This window comes from Corvus moneduloides, chromosome 4 (genome assembly GCF_009650955.1).
Source record: "Corvus moneduloides isolate bCorMon1 chromosome 4, bCorMon1.pri, whole genome shotgun sequence".
NCBI lineage: Eukaryota > Metazoa > Chordata > Aves > Passeriformes > Corvidae > Corvus > Corvus moneduloides.
Genome location: NC_045479.1, coordinates 50482084 through 50498083, shown reverse-complemented (window position 1 = coordinate 50498083; position 16000 = coordinate 50482084). Strand labels below are relative to the sequence as shown.

At 38.3% G+C, this 16000-nt stretch overlaps 1 protein-coding gene and 1 long non-coding RNA gene across 3 annotated transcripts in view; one reads left to right on the top strand and one right to left on the bottom strand.

Annotated features, from left to right (window-relative positions):
* Positions 1-2288: 2288 nt before the first annotated feature.
* On the bottom strand, positions 2289-11172 carry LOC116443598. Its single transcript, XR_004239994.1, has 3 exons — positions 11089-11172; positions 10052-10124; positions 2289-9125 (listed from the first exon to the last, which is right to left on the bottom strand). It is a non-coding gene; the product is annotated as an uncharacterized LOC116443598 (long non-coding RNA).
* A 1864-nt stretch (positions 11173-13036) lies between these two features.
* The window catches only part of ASZ1 (ankyrin repeat, SAM and basic leucine zipper domain containing 1), a 38086-nt gene continuing 35122 nt past the window's right edge, over positions 13037-16000 (top strand). The window contains exons 1-2 of one of the 2 annotated variants that reach the window (XM_032107482.1): positions 13037-13219; positions 14796-14889. In XM_032107482.1, coding sequence (XP_031963373.1) covers positions 13115-13219; positions 14796-14889 — 199 coding nt within the window. In that variant the 5' untranslated portion in view covers positions 13037-13114. Of the gene's footprint in view, positions 13220-14792; positions 14890-16000 lie in introns of both variants that reach the window. The other variant, XM_032107481.1, reaches the window with a different exon arrangement.

Genomic DNA, 16000 nt, shown 5'->3' with positions numbered 1-16000 from the left:
ACACTTATGCATCTATTTGCTGTAAAATAGTTTCATTTTTGAAATCAGAAATAAGAGATATCTTCAGTGTATTTACTTTATAATTTGTTTTCCCTACTATTGCAGTGCTACCTAAGGTCAGCTAAATCAGGATTCTAGTCTCTCTCCTCAAACTGCTTTCATTTTGAAGGTAAGATACAACAAAAAAGTGAGAGGAACTTTCAAATTGCGAGAAAACCTGTAAAAAGAAGAGCCAGTAGCATGCATATTGAAGGCTTCTCTTTAAGCTCACCCTTTACCGAACCTCAGCTACCTTTCTGCTTCCCTCAGTCAAGCAGACAAAACATACTTTTGAAAGAGCAGGCTCACCCAGTTATACCTGGGTGGGAAGAAGGTGGCCAGAAGTGCAGAAGTGGAGAGAAGTCAGAAAGAGTAGTAGATGTTTATGATTTTTAGAAAGAAGTAGTTAAACAGAGGTGTGGTGGGATTTCTAACTCCCTTCCTTAAGAGCTGATTAAGAACACAAATAGAAAGACCAAAGCTAGAAAAAAAAGTTGAAGGTTGTGTTTCCTGAATTCTAGATGTAGAGTAGAAACACCAAAGGCCAGAAGAAAGGGAGGAACAGAAACAATTAAATTTTATTATTCAAAGATTAAGCCAGGAAAGGAAATGAGAATTTCTAAACAGATATCATGCTGAAAAATGCAGATATAACCACTGGTATGGCTGACACACCTCATTTTATGCATGTACTGATGTAAAAAAAAATTATAAATAGTAAAAAAATCCCTAACACCAAAATGGAAAACAAGATATCTGTCTTGAGATATGTCATAGGAATTCTGAACAGTGAGCATATGAGGAGGCAGCTTTTCTAAGCAATGAGACATTTCTTTACCATTCCAGCACCTTCTCATCTAACTACAAATGTGTTTATTCTATTACAAATACCTGGGGAAAAGCTCCCTCTCAATAAAGAGACTAGAACACCAAGCTCCTACACCCAGTCTAGCACATTCTCTATATCCAATGAACTTGGGTTGGTAGCTTGTCACAAATAGTCTGCTTGGGCAGACAGGAACAGCAAAAAGAATGCAAAAAGGCAGCCTTTTAAAAAGGAAGCACAGAAAAAATAACCTACACCTATCCAGACATAGCTGACCTCCAGCAACAACCTTGTTAACATCAGAATAAAAGACGATCTATAGAACAGTGAAGAAGGAATATCTTCCATATAACAGAGCTCATGAGAAGGGGCTGCTAAAATTTTCTGTGTAGGTATATCAGTTGTACACACATAGAGATCAACTCATTTTCACTTGGGATATCCCCCAGCAACATATTAATGAGAAATCAAATTAAAACAGTGCTACACCAGCAAGAGAGCAGCTACTTCATGATATTTCCCTGCCTGATCCATGATTTTCAGGTACTGAGTTTCTATTTTAAAAAAAATCTCCTTTGTGTTTTTCTAGGAGGTTGGCATTTTTTTTCCATCATTCAGCCTAACCCAAGCCAGGATCCACACCCGTCGGAGGCTTGCAAAACCCAGAATGCTTCAGATATCATTTATCTAAAAAGAGCCCTTAGATTTCACTTCCTGCAATTTCATATATATTTTTTTATTTTATTTTTATTTGCTGCTAAAATAATGAAGTCAGAGAAAGGTAAGCAGTCGCCCAAGCAAACCAAGTGGGATGTTTCTTAGGTTTCTGCTGCAACTCAGTAACAGAGAAAGTACGTGATCCAAACCCAGCCTGATCAATCAAAAATCTCTTTTTCCCTTTTAATCATCTCTGGATCAATTAGATGTACTACTCCCACATGCTTATGATTATTCTCAAACAGCAGTTTCAATGCCAGTAACTGAACGCTACATTACCAAATGCCTTTCCTTATACTTAATCCACTGTTCTCATTATACTTCTGTCATTGCTGTTTTGATCATTAACTGTATCACCAGAAGTGGCTTAATAATTACTCATTGCTTCTAGAAGCCTTAGTAAAAAATTCTTCCTGATTCCTCAGGTTTTCTGGAAAAAAAAATTTCTTTTTTATACCATTATCTGTTAAAAACTTTTAACACTATTTCAAAAGTAGTCACAGTTTTTAGCATTTTCCTAGAAGTATTGCAACAAGTACAGCAGTGAGAGTAACAGTTCAGTAGAGCAGCTGGATGTTCATAACACAATCATTACAAGAATCCATCTGTAATGAAAAGCAGTCCTTCCCAGGAGTCCTCCCAAATTACTGTGGAATCACATACTACTACTGTTTTGCAGTAGTAATTCCTACTACTAGGAATCACATACTACTACTGTTTTGCAGAAAAACTCCCCAAAACAAGACCTGTATTTATCATCTTATGCCCAAATTTAACATAGTTCCTCAGTACCTGCTGATAATATATTAGATACGTTCCCAGGTTGTGGATTTTTTCTTCCATGACTCTAAATTTCAGAGACATCTAGACAAAAAGAATTTGTATAGGAATTAAGGCTATGTGCCTCTGCATGAAAAAGGCCACTCACTTCAGCAAGACAAGGCAGAAGACTTCCTGTTGGCAATATTCAAATAAACTAAGTTATGCCAGCAAAAGCTACAAACAAGAAAATTTTCCTTGATCCAAAAAGATTGTTTATTGCTTTTTCTCAAATAAAAATGAAAAGTTTGAAATTAGACAGTATGGGTACTAGAACCAAGCATTCCCACAAGAAACCATCTAGGACCTATTACTTCAGAGGGATCCTGCCCTTCAAGCACATTGTGCCCTGTCAATAGTGAATGCCTTTCTCTTACCCCAACACTGTATTCACTGCACCACCTTCTGTCTCACAGATCTGGAGAACAGATGAAAGCAAAGTATCTTGGTACCAGTTCAGGAAAGTGCTTCTGACAGATCTAAAGAGGCACGCAAGAAGTGGAGTTGTAATGACTTATTGTGTGAATATATTCTCAATACCTACTCGAACACATTACGGTCCCTGAGTTATCTGGCCAGTTAATTGCCAGTTAATAGCCACAACATGACATGACGTGACTCTCTGCTGTTGACTGTGATACTCTTTTCCACACAGTGACTCGCAGCTTTGTAACCTCAAATCTGTAACATCAGAACATGTTGCAAAATGATCAGCGATGTCATAGGCAGGTAAAACAAAAGACTATTTTGCTAATGCATACAAATAAAGCAGCCAGAATAACAAGTAGATGTTAAACAGAAGTCATATTTACATACCGAAAGTAGAAACAAGGCAAGCAGGAGAAAAAGATAAATTATTCTAAATTATTTGAAAGCATAGACAACCTTAACGTTGCTTCCAAATGTAATGAAGAAATCTAATTCATTTTTTCCAGGCTAACGCTCTTCAAGCTAAAATATGCTTAAATAGTCACATTAATTCCTTTAGAAAGTCGTTTCTTTCAACTAACACTGCTGCCTACAGATTTATTTGTAAATACTCATATTTAGGTAATGTAGATGAGACTTAGATGATATTTGTCCTATTTAACAGTTCTGTGAAACATGTATTCTTGATATACAACATCAAATATACATACAAAAAATTACAAACCTTAACTTAAACTGATCAAAAAGAGTCCTGAAAGTCAACGCTTATGGTAAAATAGAACTTTCCCATACTAGCCACCTAAACCTATACACAATAAGAAATTTCAAGTGTTAGTTTCAGCACTAGCTAATTTTTGCTACAAAGAAATTATTAGCCCAAGAACATAACAAGTCCAATGATGTATTTTCTTTCTTGATGCGTCTTCCCCTTTCTCAGAACAGGTACAGTGATGGTTTTAAGAACTGTTCAAAAGAACATGTACCTAAGAACATGTGACAGACTGAGATGTAACGTGCTCCACTGGTTTTTTTTAAAAACATCTGGCAGGTTAAAAAAGCAGCAGAACTATCACGAGCTGCTCTAGATAAATGAGTGTAACATACTGCAGTGTTTCTTATGACTGAAGACGAGAAAACAGTACAATCACATTACAAGGACTGAAACTAAATCTCAGAATTGGGCTTCTTAACTACTGGGGTGCCAGCTATTGCCATCTCCATGGCTGACAACCAAATTTCCACTGACTTCAGATTGTGGCATTTTTTGTACTAGGGGCTAATGAAATACTGTTGTAGTACAAGACAAAGCTACATCATACACCCTTATATGCCTCATGCACTAAAATTAGCATCAAGCAGGCCTAAAACCAAACTATCTTATTTAGAAGTAAGGAAATGTGCTGTCATTTCCTAGCCTGGTACAATACATTTCTGGAGAAATCTATGTGACTTAAGAGATTCTTAGCTACTACTTGTTTAAAAACTCAGTGCATTTAATTTAGTATCTTAGAATTCCACAGTTGCTTCAATTTGAAGATCTCGTTGCTTTGCAAAAGTTACCAGATTAGGTAAAGTACGCACAAGCACTATGGTGTGTTTGAATAATATTTAAATAATAAATATTATTTCTAGGTGAGTATATAAATCTTAACAGCAACATGCATCCATACCTGGTACTTGATGCTTTTGAGTCACCCCAGATTAGAACATTTGTGTCTTTGACCACAACAGTACTAAGCATGTAACACTACAACTTCAGTATGAACTACATCTATTTTCTAAAAAATGCTGTTGTGGAATGATAGAAACAACATTTTTCATTATATTTAACCACCATGCAAACAGCTTTCTGTAAACATTTAAAGCTCCACAAGCATTTGAAATAGAAAATAATTGTCTACTGTGACAGTCTAAGTTTCTATTTTCTCCATATTGCCATAATATTCCTATCATCACAATCTAGTGAACATTTTTTTAAAATGTTTTTTCAGTATTGTACTTCTTTTCATCCTGGTTCCTGTAAAAAAAATCAGTGTGTAAAGGCCTTCTCAGTTCAGTATAAACACAGCTTTGTAAAACATAAAAATTCCATTTTTAATGTATTGATCTAATTTTACTTTAACCAAAGCTAAGCCTAGAGAGGACTGTTGCATTTTTAATGGTATTTGGTTAGTTACTGATGCAACAGAGGGCTCAAGGGAAAAAGCGATGACTTGTTAAAAAATTTAGAAAGCCTCAAAGGATCTTCCAAACAGCCAGCACTACTGAGCTGCACAGTTTTCCTTGTCCACTGGCCTCTTCCTGACAAAGAGAACTTCCACTGCCCTCAGCTTGGTAGAAATCAAATGTTTACCTCTGTGATGAGTGCAAAGAGCAACTTACTTTCCTACCCTACCCTGTCTTTTTTCCCCTTTGGATAAGTCTTTGTGCAAGCTTAGCAGGTATTCTATCATTAACACAGCTTGCTTTCTTGATCTGATACTTTCAGCTCCTGGTAAAACTAAGCAAGATCAACTGTAGAGGCAGCAAAATCTCCCATGCAAAGGAGGAAGTGGAAAAGTATGCCTTGTTCTTCAGAGCTGGAATTGATAGGAGTAGGAATAAACAGGGAAGCAGACTAGGTAAAAGCAAGGTGAAAAAGTGGCGTATTTGTATCTCTGCTGAAGTCTTCTGATTTACTTTTACTACTGGCATATACAGCATTTGACTTTGCAAAATTTCAAGCCTAGTAAGAACTAGAATATAAACACTTCTAAAACCTGTGTAGTAAATATGTGAATATTGCAAAGAAAAAATTCAAAGAACAAGCACACTGAATTCCTTTATTTTTTCTCCACAGTATTATGATACAGCCTTTAATTGTCTTGTCACCTCATCTAAACCTGTCCATCCCAGTCCAGATAACAGAAATCAAGTAAGTCTAACAAACAGAAAACCAAACCAAACAAACAAAAAAAGATGCTAGCTAGAACCATTAATTCCCCAAGGACTCTCCTAAATTCAAAATCAAAGGTTAGATGTCCTGACACTCAGATGAAATTTCCATGTACCAGGAAAATCTTATTTAAAGCATGCTGTCTTTTGTCTGTTCTTCTAGATGCTGACAATAAGAATCCCATCAGTGTCACTGCTGCAAGTTAATTCTATTACATCATGAATTATTTAAGTAGATCTACTAGCAAATTATGAAGCAGGTTGGTGGGAATATTTGCCTGTTACAAAATCCTGTCTACTTGAAATGCCCAGTCAGAGCTTGCTGCCAAAGGAGAATGTGGAGGTTTTGCAGAAAGTTAGCCAAGAGGTTAATTGGAGGTTTGTTACAATTGGCTGATGTCGAATGATCATGGATCATTAATGCAAGTCATATGGTCCATTTTTCCCCCATATATATCTGGATTTCAGATACATTCCATGATGAGTTTGGATGATCTGGTAAAAGAAATGGGTATTTCAAGGAGGAACATAGAAAAGAACTATATGAGACAGAGGCGAATTTGTTTATTGCAGAGCCTCATAGGCAATTGGGATTCCACAACTTTAGTGCAAGGTAAATTTTGTAGGAAAGCATTATGAGAAAGAAATCTGGATCAAACAGCTGTTGGCAGCTTATACAGGTGCATTAACAAAGAAGGACCTAATCTTAAATAACCTGGACAGTTCTAGTATATAGGATGATTAGGACTCAGGGCATTTTACAGTATCAAAGTAGATAGGAACTGCTGAGTATTTTACTACACAAATTAGGTAGAAGGTATATTTTTTAATATACTAGTGCCTGCTGATTTCACGCACTGAAATTAATGAGGTTTTTGTAACAAGAGAACTGTTATATCTATGGCAACAGGAACTTGAATGAAGCAGTTATATCAGTGGTTAGAGACGTAGGGAGAAAAAGCTGCAGATACATATACAGGATGCTATGTAGAAACATGATTCTATATGAGCACACAGGAAGCTGGACAATGGCCATTTAAATATTAGGGATTTACTAGAGGGAAGGAACCTTTTACTGTAAGCTCAATAATCATTGCTTTAGAATCATAGAAAGGTTACAGTTGGAAAAGATCACTGAGTCCAACCATTAACTTAGCACCACCATGCTCACCACTAAACCATATTCCCAAATACCACATCCACATGCCTTTTGAACACTACAGAGATGGTGTTTCTACCACTCCCCTGGGCAGCCTGTTCCAAAGCTTGTCCACCCTTTCAGTGAAGAAATTTTTCCTAATGTCTAATCTAAAGCTTCCCTGGTGCAACTTGAGGCCATTTCCTCTTATCCTATCACTTTTACCTAGGAGAGGAGATTGAACCTCACCTCATTACAACCTCCTGTCAAACAGTTAAAGAGAGCAATACAGTCTCCCCTGAGCATCCTTTTTCCAGGGTAAGCAACCACAGTTCCCTCAGCCTTATAAGACTTCTGCCCCAGACCCTCCACCAGCTTTGTTGCCCTTCTCTGGATATGCTCCAGCACCTCAACATCTTTTTTGCAGTAAGAGGCCAAAACTAAACACAGGATTTGAGGCCTCACCAGTGCCAAGTACAAAGGGACAATCAGGGCCCTAGTCCTGCTGGCCACATTATTTCTGATCCAAGCCAGGATGCCACTGGCCTTCTTGACCACGTGGGAAAACTGCTTGGTCATGTTCAGTCTGCTGGTCAACCAAAAACAGTCAGGGCATTCCCAGTGCATACCTGCTCCCCCATATGGCCAAAAAGGAAGATTCATGGTTTCTGTTACTTGGACCAGCTGTGACAGAATAGCTCAAATTATCATAAAAGTCTCTTCCCCAGGTAGACACTTCTGCACGGAAGTTTGAAGAGTAGCATAAGAATGCAACTCTAGACAGCTAAGAGCTAGACAACAGTACAACATCTTTGAATGGTTTTCCCACACACTATGTTCTCATGATTCAACTGTTGGCACTTGTAACAGTTTTAGTTTATACCACTGGGGATGTGGATGGTATCACAATTACTCTTGAAGAGAAGACCTTAAAGCAGATCTAAAGGAGATGCTGATTTTGCTGGAAGAGATGTATGAGATAAAAGGAACCGGTAGCGAAGTCCAATTAGCACATCCTAGGAATTCAGTGAGGGGCTGAACAGTTCCTCTCAGAAAAGAAACTGAGATTTTAGGAGCTCTGAATTACTAGTATTACTTTGGAGAGCCAGAATCATAGACCATAATATAAAATAGCATCCTGACTTAACAAACTCAAACAAAACAAGTCCAGGAAGACGATATATGTTGTGGGAGTTGTCACAATGCCCAGAGACTACTGGTAAGCAGCCCCAGCAGCTGTAAAAGTAAGAGATAACCAAAGACTTCATATCCTGTGGTAAACCTATGATAGCAAGGCCATTCAGTATGCAGAAGTGACAGTTAGATTGTATGCTTTGCTAACAAAAGAGAAGAAAGAGAAAAAAATAATACAAACCACCAAACATGATAAAGCAAAACCAGCTTTTGATTTAAAACCAGTCCCTTTGCCAAGAAGCTATATTCTTTTTGAATTGGCCAAAGCAAAATAAAATGTGGCAACCAACAAAAATATTACATATATGAATATACTGAAATATGTGGATAACCTTCAATCTTGATAAAAGTGGCAAGACAAAGTGATATACCAGAATAGAAGGTAAATGGTGTAGAAAGTTCAAAGCAGCACTTGATCATTATAAACTGCCATTAGAAAATTCAAACATTTGAGTTTCTAAGAGACAGGCAATACTAGTACAAGTGGTTGCCTGAGTACCAGCCGAGAGTCAATAGGCTGAAACGAGAAGGTACTCACCATGATAATGAAGTGGGAGTACTGCCAGTTAAGATTAAGGGGACAAAATAGCATAGAGCAGAGTAGAGATAGTGGAGGAATGAGGAATTTTTAATAGAGAGGTTGCATCTAGTAATACCATGAATCATTCTGACACAGACTTGTTACACAGACCAAAGTTTCTAGGTTATATGGAAAGAAGCTAAAAATCTGCCTGAGTGACACTAAAATAAAAGAAAATGTCCTCAACATCCTAATTTTTGTTCTAGGTTTTTTTATACATTACTGTGATAATAAGAGATATTTTCACAATAGGATTCAGGTTTACATCACGTCCATGAATTCCCCACCTAGTATGGGGAATTTTGACAATGGTTTAAGGCTTCTACCAGAAAACAAATTTTACGAACAGAAAACCAGTTGGTATGCAATTTATACTCCTGTGCTTGGCAGCAGATTTTATATCATGTCCCATCCAGATAGATTTGGTAAAGCGGACAGGAGGAACACAGCTGTAAAAAAGAAGAATTATAAGCAAAACAGATAAAACGAAATGCTTTCCATCTTTTGTAAGTCCATTAGAATGATGACTGAAATAATTATGAATAACCCAATTTGCTGCAGTGCAGCAGCTCATAACAAAATTTCAGGATAGCAAAACTAAACATTTAACACAAAGGGTGATTTCAGATCATAGAAGGAACACAGACCACTTAAGTGCTTTTTAGAGAATAAGTATCCATCTTTACACTTGAAATACCCTAAAAATATATTTACAAGTCAGCTGAAAATTCATCCAGTACCATATAAACTACTTTGTTTCCCATTTGTTTCATGAATGTGACCTGTTAAATTGCAATCATTTTTGCTACTTTATGGGACTTTTTTCAAATTATGCAAATTCCTTCATGTCCTGCTCTTAACCAAGTTACTGGTACAGCTGTAAGTTCACCATCTCCCAGCTGAACATTTACTGGTAATTTGTCAATTCTGTAGACCCAGAGCTACTAAGCCTCCCTGGGAATGAGGATTTCTTACAATTACTAAGTCTCTTCTTTCTGGAGTAGCCATTTTTTGCACAAGGTCTTCCTTCTTTCTCTGCACAAATAAATTAGGAGAACATGAAAGAAATGAGTTCAAGATATTTTATCATCATCCCATCATGGGGCTGAGTTTTGTCAAAGTAATATCTAGCCAACATTAAAATAAAGAATCACTGAGCTTTTATTCTAAACAATGTTACCACAGATGAAAATTGTATAAGAATGCTGGAAGTATAGACTCAAACCAGTAGCTGTGATAGAGAATTATCACAGAATGTAGAACTCCACTAAAATGCTATTGCCATTGAACCTCTGAAGTATTGGCTGCTGTGTTGTTAGCACTATGTTATTGAGTTGAATTAAGCTTTACAGAGTCACTCTCTTTAAACATTTACCATTTCTGATTCTCCTCCCAAGAACTTTAGCAACGTCAACATCTGTACGTATTTGCTGACTCAGCCTTTTGGTCTGAAACACACAAAACCGAATCAGTCGAAATATTCTGCAATATTCTGGCAATCATGTTTGAATAAACATTCTTAGCTATGCATATATCAATTTCACGTAAGATAAAACATGAGGTATAGATAAAAATTCAGAAGAAATTCAACTAATTAAATCTATTTAGTACCAGAAGTAACCAGAAAAGGTTAAAAGTCAGCTGACAAATAAAAATCTAAAATATCTAAATGCAAGTATGGCCAGCAAGGAGGATGGCTAAAGAAAGACAGGAAGTGTATTAAGGAAGTTGTATTATTCAGAGCAAAACCAGGTTCTTACAAGAATATTGTTATTTACTGCAGCCAGTGACTGCTATCCTTATTATTCACTGTATTTTTAACACATATGTTTAGTACAGGCTGGCATGCAAGTACACAAAGACAGGATACACATAGATTAGGTACCTATTTTCAAGTAGACCTTCAGTGCTTATTCTGATACCCCTTGTGATACAGGAAATTATTCTGTTTTCCCAGCTTGAGTCATTCTATAATCACCTCCTGCATGTAAAATGAGTACTGCACAGCAACATGGAAAAGATGTTGGGAAGTGTTCATATCAGAGTAAGCAAGAACACTGATATTTGGCAAATATGGATGACAGCCAAGACTTACCATGCTGTCAACCAAAATAAGTCTGCCTAGCTGAAAAATGAAGACAGACTTGAAGGTCACAAATAAGCTGGAGTAAGAAAAATGTGAAAAAGAAGTAGGAGAGTCTACATCAACAATAATGTCTGATTTACAGCACCAAGCAAACACAAAAGGAGAGATCACCTGCTACCAGCTTCTGCATGATTGTCTTGTTCACATTTGAAACAGGTATTGAGTACACTGGCTGCAAGGTTCTTCTACACTGTGAGCCTTTGAAAGGAGTTGGGATTTTTTTTTAACACTGGGCACTATTGGGCCTGTTACTGAAAATTACCTACCTAAAGAGTGGTGCCCTTTGAGGAAGCAGCGGCATGCAGGTTGTGTTTGACGTTTCTGTTGTGACATTTTTATTCGGATGGGATATAATGCAGAGAAAAGGAAAAAAAATCACAAACAAACCAACCAGCCATCTCCAACTCTGAAACCTGGACCAGTACAAATATATCACAATTGTCAAATACTAAACAATTGGTAGTGTATTAAAGGTAATGAATCTATTGATAGTAGCAGCGCCAGTTAGAAATAACTCTCCAGGAACATGTGATGCCAGCTGTAAAAAGTCACAGTCGTCTTTAGAGTTTAGCAGCTGGGGATATAAGTTCTACTAGCAAGTCCATCTTCAGGAACACAGCTAAGCCAAATGAATAACAAGATGGAAGTTTGATTCTAGTTATGGAGACTATTATAAAGTCAAGTACTTGCAGGTTCAATACAGATACAAAGAAGCTACACAAAAATGGCATAAATTCAACTTTTCCTCTGCAGAGAGAAATAAGACATATTCATAAGAAATATTCAGGCCAGTAATAAAAACCCCTGAAAACTGAGAATAAAAGTTACAATAAGAACTGACATGCCTACAAAAACATTGAATTATTACACATGGTAAACATTTTATCTTCATTACCAAAATAATTTAAAAAGAGATTTAGTGTATACAGATAAATCCAAAATAAGCATATAAAGCTAAGCCTTTATATAGAATTACGTATTACAGTTGACTAATTTTTAGCAACCTTTGCTCTACAGAGGCTGTGTGAAAAGAAGGGGGTTTGCATTTCTATCAAGTTTCCAGTATTGGAAGTTTCTCTCATGGGAATTCATTTAACATGTTCACCTACTTCTTACACCAGAGTTCCTTGTTGTTAATAATCTTTCATTATACTTTAATGCAAACAGGCTGTTATATTTAACAGACAAGCAAATAAAATCCAGAAAATGCAGCTATTAAAAATTTCAATTTTGAATTGAAATATGCAGACCATGCAGGTCTGCAATAAGTGCAATTTTTATAGCACTTAGCATGTTCCGAGCATAACCCTAGCTAACCTGCAAATCCCAACATGGTAAAAGTTGCCTTATACATTGCATTGCATCAAGAAACAAAACAAAAGTGACACAATAAAAATTAACTCAATAAATAAGAAAACTTTCACGGACACTTTCTGATCAAGGGTATCTTTTCTTTAAAATTAACTTCCCAAAATTACATTTTTACAGTGCCATGGGCACAAGGACTACACTTACCATTTTGTACTCTTCTCCAAGACCACACTCCTCTTCTGTGAGTGGATGCTGAATTTCGTTTCAGCCTGGGGCAAGGTCTGAGATGAGCTCAAAGAGCAATATTGCCTGTGGATGAAACACAGAACGTCGTTCCTCATTTGTTCTTCAAAGCATACACGCGAACCTCGTAATAGATGAGATATTACTGTCTGTCATTAGAAAGAACTCTAACCACAGTTCTGAAAGTAATGCCCCATGCAGCCAGGCTGGAGGTCGAAAGTCTGGCTCATTGTGCGCGGCTGCTCTTCAGCTTTCCCACGCGAGTGTCCCCACGGCGGGCTCGGGCTATGTGACACTGCGTGTGCCCACGTGTAAGTGACGCCACTGACTGCTGCTAGCTGAAATGGCGTGGAAAGAGCATGTTAACGACGTCAGCAATTAAAGAGAGAAAGCCGTATCTTTTACCTTGACTCCACACGTATACATCAGCCACATATCTAAAGACAACTTCACACATGGCTGTGCTGCGTCTCCCAGCACCCACACAGCAGCGGAGCCACGAGTGCGCCGTGTCACAGCCCCACGTGCTTACAGTACCACTGCCAGGGATTCCTTGTACCCGGCACCATGACGCCACAGCCAGCACGGCGCAGCCCTCCCCTTCCCCTCCCCAGCCACAGCTGCCCGCCCACGGCGCTCCCTGAGGGGCGGGGCGTGGGCACGCGGGAAAGCGGGAAAGCGGCCGCCTCAGCCGCGTGACCCGCCCGCCCTGAGGCGACGCGGGCGGGAAGGGCCGGCATGGCCGCGGTGGTGTGCGCGTCCCGCGTCGTGGCGGGTGGCGACGAGGGCAGCGATAGCGACGATGGCGACTGGGACATTGGCGTCGTGCGGCAGGAGCCACAGGTGAGGCTGAGCCTCTCTGCGCCTGGCGCCCACCAGCCGTGGCCGGGCGGCTCGGGGTGGGGGGCGGCCTCGGCTTGAAACCGTGAGGGGAGCGGAGCGCAGTGGGTCTCAGAGGAGGATGCGGCTGCTGCTTCCTCTTAGGCTCTTTCCCACCAGGGTAATGCTGGTGTGCCCTCAATCCAGTAAATGAAACCTGAATTGTAGGGGCTTATCTTCTTGCATGAACCCTCAATGTTTATTTTAAAGGACTTTCTCCCCGTGACTAGCAGACCCTAGTCCTAATCATATTTCAGCATGAGAGTAAATTTGAAAGTGGCCAGAGGCCTGTAAGGCTGTTTTATATCTTAAATCTCTTGAGAATGTTTCTTGCTAACTTGAAGATTTCAGTGGTGTTACTGCATCTTACAGGTGTGAAGTACCCATTAGTGTGAGGTAGGTGCTGTGAGGCCTTTTAAGTGTGGGTTTGTCTCATGACCAGAATTGAAAAATGGAAGTATAACTGAGTTCTTGAAGTCTCAGGCTAAAGGTTATAGCCAGTGTTTTAGGGGCCTTGATCTTTAAATAGAGGTTCCTATCCAAAGATGTGCCTTATTTGAAAATTGTTGTCTGAGTAGAATAAAAATAGGGCTAAATTGTTCTACTGACTGTTTCTCACCTTGGTTCTCTAGACACTTTTGTTAGTTTTTACAGAAGTTATTGGAAAGATGTGGTACAATGTGCTGTAAAAATTGTGTATTTCTAAGTTTTAATGTTGGGAATTAAAAACTTATGACAAAAGACAACTTTGTTTCATACCTACTTCTGTCTCTAAGGAAACTAGTGAATAATCAATCCTCTGCTTACCACTGTATGTAAATGTTTAGTAGACTTGAGATAGCTCCAGCAGCAATCTTCAGCTGCATCTGAAGCTTTAATAGAGAACAAATCTATGATGCTTTTGAAAAGAACTTCAATTGGGCAACTGTCTGATGCATAAACTAATCTTTTGGTCAGTGCATTTTTCAGCCAGAACGTTTATGGTGCAGCACTACAAATGCCTCTGTCACCACAGAATTAGGATGACAGAGGAACTGTAACTCTTCACAGCAGTGGACTTGTGCGGCTAGGCCAGGCAGCTGGTCACTGAGGTCCCTTGACTCAAGCTCAAACTTTCATATTGATAGTTGTATTTTTTAACGTTGTACTTCACAACGTGTGAAATGTACAAAAAAAAAAAGGTACTTAAATGCATTGCAAAGTTTTTCTAGTGTCATAAGATAAAAAAGAATCTTAATTGAAATCAAATTACGGTAAGAAAAATTGAGAGCAGTGTGGGAGGATGGCAGGTCTGTTGAGAAAGAAGATATTTCCATTTTCAGAGAATGGAACCTCTCAGAAAAATTGATTTTAAACCTTAGGCTTTATAGTAGACCCTGAACAGATCTACAGAGATGGAAGAACAAAAGTTTTACCTTGCTCTTTCCTTTGTGCTATGTCGTTTCAGAGATTATTAGTGCTTTTGTACTGAAACGAAGCTATATTGGTTTTGCCTTGAAACAGTCTCCAGGTTTTGACTTAACTTCTCTTTATCTAGCAGTTGGATCAAATGTTGCAGATGGACAAGAATAAGGCATTAAAGAAGGCTCTATTTCATGGTGATGTGTCATTAATTGAAGAACTCTTAAACTCGGGTGAGGAAAGTTGGTTACAAAGTTGAATATTTTTAATTGCACTCTGCAAGAATACTAACCATGCTCATTTAAAATAAGACTTTATATCCTTTACTGGAAACATTCACATATTCCTACATAGACTCAACACATTATTTTGAAAGATTAAATTACTTTTTGAGTGACTCAGATTCAGTAGTCCAGCCCATTCCTTCTAATTTATGTTTCTTTTGTTAGTCAGGAGCCCTGAAAATTGAGAAAACTACAATGTTTCAGCTATGAAATAAGGTGTTTCTTTATTTTCAGATGCATCTTTAACATGCAAATAGCAATTACAAACACTGAATTAGAGGTGGTTTAAATTGGGGGGGGGGGAATTCAGAAGATGGTCTTTGGTGTTGAAGGTTGTACAGAGTGGGGTAAGAAGGGGAGGCTAGCCTTTTTTATTGTAATGTTCCCCCAGTTTGGAAATTCCTTTTGGTTTTTTTTTTTTTTTTTCCCCTCCCCTTCACAGCGCTGTTAAGTTTCTGGTATGTGCCCTATGTAATACTGCTGTCCTGGCAACATGAGCTGAACAAAGATTTTGTGATTCTGAAAGGTCTAGCAGGCTTTATGTGGCATTTGTCACTAAAAAGTAGTCTGTTTTAACACTGAAAGCCTTTTTCCCTGCTCTATTACTCAGTATTTGTCTTTAATGTGTTTGTTAATCAGTGTTAGGAAGATTGGATCACTTACTGAAGCATCCAGGGCAATCAGAAACTGCATAGCTGAGTTGACCTGCCTAGTGATAATTGTCAGGAAGTTCTGCTTCAGCAAGCAAGGAGAATATAGTAAACAAGAGCTTGTTCTCTGAGGAAAATTTGTCTTAGGAAAGAAAGTAGTTTCTTGGTTAGCAATGGGCTTTTCTGAGTTTAGAAACAATGACATTATTTGCCCTTTTAGAAGCCAACTGTTTCTCACCACAATGGGGGAATGGTTTTCCTTTTAAATTAAGCAAAACTATTGCATGGACTGCAACACAAGAAGTGCAGTACAAGAGTGAAATATATCTTTCTTGCTTTGAGAAAATATGTTCTTATTTATGGGTAGAGTTTTTAGTGATGCCTGTGCATCAGATTGCTCAATTGTTTTG